A 6778-nucleotide genomic window follows, 5' to 3' on the forward strand; every position below is an offset into this window, starting at 1 on the left:
AAAATTAGGAATCCAATGAACGAAGTTGCATAGAAAAAGAATCCAATAGCATGAAAAAATAAGGAAATGATTACCTACCTTTGTGATGAACTCCTTAGCACCGTTAAATAGTTCCAAGAGAGTCACTTTAATATATACATACATGTGTATATATTATGATGTATATATACATACATGTGTATATATTTCTATACATACATGTGCACTTGGAAAACCTGTTCTCATCAGTCGACTGACGCATGAGCGTCAGTCGACCGACGACGTTAAAAATAGAAAGCTTGTTTCTGTTTGGATTCATGTTTTGTGCTTGGTATATATATAATCCTTCTTTGTTTTTAGGGTTATGTAGTACACGAAAAAGAGGGTTTTGAGAGGGTTTTCTGAACACTTTGAGAGAGAGTTCTCAGAGAGAGAGGAAGGTCGTTTGCAGGCATTGTAATCTTATTCAATCATAAAGGAATTTTTTGGTGTGGCTCCTGAGGACGTAGGCACGTTTGCCAAGCCTCGTTAAATCTAATGTTCTCTCTTTCTTATTGTTTTTCCTGCAAGTTTTGTCATTTGCCGTGATTGTCTTGCTTGCTATACTTTCGACACAGTATCCGGAAGGGCACGGGTTGTCATTGTTTCAACCCCAACACACTATGTACAAAGACAAAGCTGAGATTGATGACATTCATCCTTCATCTAGTTGTTTTTGCAACTTCCAAGTCTTCAAGTGAGCCCATTAAAATAGGCAATCCATTATCAAATTAAATGAGATTTCCAAGTTGAGCTTGATCACGTTCCTACCTTCATGCAGATGCTCATAAGCTTTTGGAAGCAACAACTTCAAATTCATGTGAATTTTTCAAGTTTGTACCAATTTTATCGGTTGAAAACAAAGTCAAATTCTGTTATTTCCACCATTAACATGAGAAAACAAAATATGAATTCAAAGTGATAGCCAAGATATAGATTACACTTTCTGAACTGCAACTACAAATTTGAACTGAAACCACAAGATGGTAGTTTATCAAAAACATACATTCTGCATGCTCATCACACAATTTCTCCAACTTGCAGTTCCAGTACACAGGCAAACCACATAAAAGAATGCTAACCTCGCTTACATAGAAAGAAACCCCATATACACACGCACACTGCTTTTCCTGAGAAACCATCAGAATGCTTCGGGCAATGGCTTGCCCGTGAGAAAAGCTCTGAAGAGCCCAAGAGATCTTGCAGGTTGAGAGAATGGAGCTTCGTGAGAGGCTCCTCTTATCGTAGCAAATGAGAGCATGCCTCCATATACTTGAGTCCATCCTCCAACCTATTTGTAAAACATTAATTAACATACAAACAAGGAAAATGTAAAGAGGCCATGTTTGGTTATGAGTAGTTGAAGGATCATGGGGCTAAACTACATCAAAATTAGGCTGTCTCGAAAATCATATAGGAAGGATATCGTGACATGCATCCCATTATCAAATCTAAATCAAGCCAATTAATATACAATATCAGTGCAATCAAAATACCGTATTAATGCAATTACCAAGGTTGCATTAATGCAAAAACGTATTAGTGAAATCACCAACTTTGAAATATGTTATTAATCACTTGTTGTGATCTTCCTCCCTCTATGATTTTTCATAGAGGGCCTTCTATAGGACCTTTTTCCCCTTAAATTCTAACACAGCTATTTGATTGGATTTTATTACAATTCATATAGATTTGTGGGAAAAGTAAAATGCGTCAAAAATATTAGAGTTACTGCTACATTCAGATTGAGGCTGGAACGTCATGATATTGCAAATGAATTTGTAACTCTAATTTCTTCGACTAAACACACTGCAAAATGAGAATTAAGTTTAGGGGTTGATTAGATTACCTGCTGTCCCTCAAACCAAACTCTGTAAGGAACCGTAGTGTTCAGTCGTAGTTCATTTGCTAGTCTTTGTACTAGTGTTCGACTCCCAGTTAAGGGTATGACAGAGTCTTGGTCACCACTAAGACATGAGGAAATACACATAGAAAATTAGGTTATGGAGACTATGTTTGGGTGAAAAGATTTTGGTGACAGTGTTTATTTACCTGTAAACCAAGACGGGGATCCCAGACTTAACCAGCAAACCCACAACCGATATAGTGGGTATCTCCAAGTTGAGGAGCTCGTATTCAAGTACACTGAAGAAAGAGACCGTGATGAAATAGTTCAGAAAAGATGCATGAACCAAAGTTTCTCAAGTTTATAAATCAGCATCAATATTTAACTGAAAAGTATCATAAAAATATGCATTAGGAACTTGGAGTAAGATAGTTCATTTAGCTAGAATATCGCAACATTATAGGAAGTGAAACCTTTTTAGTTTATACTTTGATATATCTATTGGCGAAGTCTAAAGGAGGGAGGAAGAGCTACGTGAAATACAGTAAACCGAATTGTAAAAGTAGAGGTATGAAATAATTTGTAGAATGAAATGAGCAATCATAGTAGTCTTCTATTTCATAAACCGGATTGCTTCCATTTATAAAGTAACAATGATTAAAAAATTTTAAATGATAAAAACTAAATTTAGACTAACAGTAACATTAAGCAAATTGTAATACTCACAAAATGTTCTATTCCACAAAAGTTCAAAACCAATGTTCTTTTAACTTTTTAACAAAAAAACATTCAAAAGCAATTTCCTCCTGTCCTATTTCATATATTTGAATGCATTAGAAGCAAAATACCACATTTTGACAACTAATATAATGAAATTTCAAATCATGTGCACACTACACACGGGGGGATATTCTAGGGAATTACCTGCTACATACAGTCCATTTTGTCACACCTTCGAGTCGAGCATGTAGTGCTTCTTGCACGTCTTTGCGATTAAGATAGTTCACTGTCTCATCTTCCACACAAACATCTATTCTCTCAGTAACTTGCTGCAACAAAATCAGAACAAAACCAATCTAAGCAACAAAATCTCGAACTTGTGAATTTTTTTTCCATCTAAAACCCAAAGCTTAAACTTACTTGAGGACTTAGAACCAAGGATTGTGAGAGCACCGATGAAATGCAAACATCTAAGGTAACATCATACTTGTCAACAAATCTGCTGGTTTCTTTAGTAACTTGGCTCATCACTCTTTCACAAATAGGGCTAAGAGAATCTCTATAATACTCTCCAACATATCGAGAGTAGTTGCATACTGATGTGAAAATATGGTACGTAGAGTCAGAGATCAATCCATGAGACCAGAAATACTCAGCCCTTGAGTTGAAGTCAGTGGCAAACTCAAGAACAGGATTGCCTAACTGCAAATTTACCAACAAGAAAGAAATTGTTCAGGATCAAATAAAGGCGATTCAACTCAAGTATACAGAAGAAATGTGCACAAGAGTTGAAAGATTTCAGTCTTTACTGTTCACAATTCATTGAGATAGAGATTATGTAATTTGATAAATTACTAAAACCATAAAAGGAGAAGATCGTGATCCTAAAGAGTAAATCTCTCATAGAGAACAGGATTGAATGACTATGAATTCCGCAGTAAGAAACTTCTTTAGGATCATCTAAAGGACAATAAACTGTAATGTCAAGAAGAAATATGATCAAAAGTTGAAAGAATTCAGGGTGGGTTTTTGCCACTAAAAGAATCTAAATTGAGATAAAAATATAGAATTGTATCAGATTAAATAAACACTAAAAACAAAGAGCATCATTCAGCCATAAACTTTGATCCTGAAAAGTACATCTTTTCACTCATAGCAGTTTCTTTTCAGGAAAATAGCACAGTTTATAATTCTCTAAGAAGCACAATCCAGAATTACTCACAGCAATTCCTTTGAGGTTGAAGATTTTTTCTCTCCTGTTGAACTGAACCATGAGATTGGCAAGCTGAGGAATGTAGTGACCTGCATAGCTTTCTCCAGCTATGTAGAGATCCCTATTATTATATTGTGGGAATTTCTCAAACCAGCGTTGAAGAAACACAAGATTGTCCATAGCTTAAGGATCAAACCATAAAAAGTTTCAGAATTCCTCCAAATTATTATATATCTGGAAAAATGCAATGATACAATACTAAATTCTACTGAAACTGAGAATATACCAGTCATGTTATCATCAACTCCACCATAATAGGAGTTATCAGAGGAATAAGAGAACCCAACTCCTGCTGGTGACTCCAAAAACAACATATTCGCTTCTGCAGAATCACAAATAATTTTTTATATTTTCCAACAATTTTAGATCAAAGTAGAATGTAAAAGATCTCTACTTTGTTACCTCTGTTCCAACTGTACTCATTTCTGACTAGCATCTGCCCACTGGGTCTAAAAGGCCCATTCTCTGAGAATGCACCAACCCCAACTGAAGAACAACCAGGTCCTATTCAATAATCAAGCAGAGCAATAAAACCCACGTCAAATCTTTATCAAAATTCTAGTATTTTTGAGTTCCTGAAAGAACCCGTCTGAGGGAACAGTGTCAAAATTGTTCTTTTTACCTCCATTCAACCAGAGAACTAAAGGTTTTGTGGCTGGATCAATCTCAGCTTCAGCGAAGTAATAGAACAGAGCTCTCTGCTTCATCTTGTCCACTGAGATGTAGCCTGAGTACTGCTCAAAGCTGACCTGAGGTTGCCCAGGGAGCTTGATGACCTTGTCCTCAGCTGAGAGGGGCTCATTTACCCCCATTGCTGAGCTCATCTGAAACAGAGAAGCTGCAATGGCCATTGCACGGGCTTCCATGCTACGGACTTCATGTTTCCTCAGAGAGAGAATGAGTGGTGTGGGGGGGGGGGGGGGGGGGGGAGGATGGTGAAGAGTGAGAAAGAGAGGGGGGATTAAATAAGCAAGAGATTTGAATTTTTTTTTTCCTCTTCTATTCTTTTGTTTGTACCTTTTTGTTACTGCAGAATTAACCATATAATTGGGTTTCTAAAGTGAAGTGGTTGCAGTTTGTTGTACTCGGAAGCGCTTCGTCACAGGAGAGCTAATTACTGTTGAAGAGTAAACACTTGTTTAATTATAGAGTCACATGATTGAAGTAAAAAGACAACAGGAGAAGGAAAAAGCCTTGTCCAGTGTGTGGAGAAAAAGCTGTCTCTCTCTCTCTCCTCATTTCTCTTTTTTCCCCAGTTAAGTCAGAGTTTCGGTGGGGAAATAATTGTTTTATTTTTTTTCTCACAAGAAAACCGAGGCAGATGCGTTTTTTATTTTATTTTTTCTTTTACAGCAACTGAGGCAGAGGCATGATTATGATGGGGGGTTATCAGCGATGAAACTCACTCTTTTCAGGGCCTTTCACATGTGTGTCTTTCGTACTCTCAGATAAAATTATTTGCTAACTTACATCTAACTATATCGCATTTTAATCTAATATTCCATTTAAGTGTTTTAGATTTCTCATGGAATGAGTATCGAATTTCTGTTCTCCCAATTTTTTTCTTCATCCATCTTTCAATCGAAAATCAATTATAAATATCTAAGTTAATCCTTCTCTTTAATCCCTCCTGCTTAACCCTTTGCCAAACGGGACCTAAGGGTTTTTTGTTTCCTAGAAACCACTTATAAAATAAGGTCATTACTTAGAAACAACTTTTAATTGTCAAGTATACATAAAATCACCTTGAAAGATTTTTTATTTTTTATTTGCAATTAACCCGATGGGCTAACTTTTTAGCTAAGTTTTTTTTATGATTAACCTACCTAACCTTATTAAAAATCATCCTCTAATAAATTTGATTTTTGACTGCTAATCATTACAGCAAAACTGAGGAAACTTGACTTACAAGTGAGTCCAGTTTGTTACTTGTAATAATAATAATAATAATCCTTTGAAGGTGATTTATATATAAATTGACAATTAAAGATAATTTTTGTATAATGATCCTATTTTAAAAGTGGTTTCAAGAAAAAAAAAAATTCTACATACAATCACTTATTTTAATTAGCAACAAAAACTTTTTTTTTCCTTCTTCTCTTCTGGCTCTTGCCTATCGCACAATGAAATTAAGCAAAAGAATGGACTAATACTTGATGTGAGTTATCAAGTACTTAACTGAGGAGCAATAATGGTATACAAATATCAAGATATTCTCTTCCTATCGTATTTCTGAATATGGGTTGATAAAAGAACACAGTAAATTGTTTCATAGAAGCACGTTGTGACCATCTATTTTGAAGGGTGTCTTTGATAACTCATTAAAAATGGCTCAAATTTAGTCCTCAAACTAATTATGAACAAAAACAGTTTAGTTGTGAATTAGATCTTCTTAGTCTACAACTAAACCATAACTAAATTAGTTTAAAACCTCAAAGTAAACTAAAATAAACTGACCCAGTTTTTAATAATAAAAAAACAGTTTACTAGATTATGGCATAACTCTAAAGATTGTCAAACTAGCCATTAGAGTTTGAAGACGTTACTGTAAAGACAAGGGTGAATTATTCATAAAGGATGAATGTTCCTATCACTAGGCCTGTCCAAACGGGCTGGGTCGGGCAGACAAACCTGGCCCGGGCCGGGCAAAACCTATGTCCCGAGCCCTGTTGGCCCAGGCCGGGCTGGTCATTTTCTTTTTTTTTTTTCCTTTTTCTGCTAAAAAATTTTTCAAGAGTAAATAACAATAAATTAAGCGGAATTTTGATAAAAAAATCAATCATACTATTAATCACTTGTAATTATATAATTTATAAATACAAAAAATCATAAAAATTAAAATGATAAAAATAAATTCTTTATTAATAATCAGTTAATCATTAACAATTACAAATTTATTTTGGAATTTGTCGTATCACAAT

At 35.1% G+C, this 6778-nt stretch overlaps 1 protein-coding gene across 1 annotated transcript; it reads right to left on the bottom strand.

Annotated features, from left to right (window-relative positions):
- Positions 912 to 4758, bottom strand: LOC109831535 (serine carboxypeptidase-like 45). The gene is made up of 9 exons (XM_020398871.1): positions 4480 to 4758; positions 4260 to 4361; positions 4084 to 4179; positions 3807 to 3979; positions 3005 to 3286; positions 2789 to 2913; positions 2071 to 2163; positions 1868 to 1985; positions 912 to 1309 (listed from the first exon to the last, which is right to left on the bottom strand). Exons 1-9 carry the CDS (start codon positions 4721 to 4723, stop codon positions 1160 to 1162), a joined length of 1383 nt encoding a protein of 460 aa, XP_020254460.1. The 5' UTR covers positions 4724 to 4758; the 3' UTR covers positions 912 to 1159.

Source organism: Asparagus officinalis, chromosome 2 (assembly GCF_001876935.1).
Source record: "Asparagus officinalis chromosome 2, Aspof.V1, whole genome shotgun sequence".
NCBI classification, from domain to species: domain Eukaryota; kingdom Viridiplantae; phylum Streptophyta; class Magnoliopsida; order Asparagales; family Asparagaceae; genus Asparagus; species Asparagus officinalis.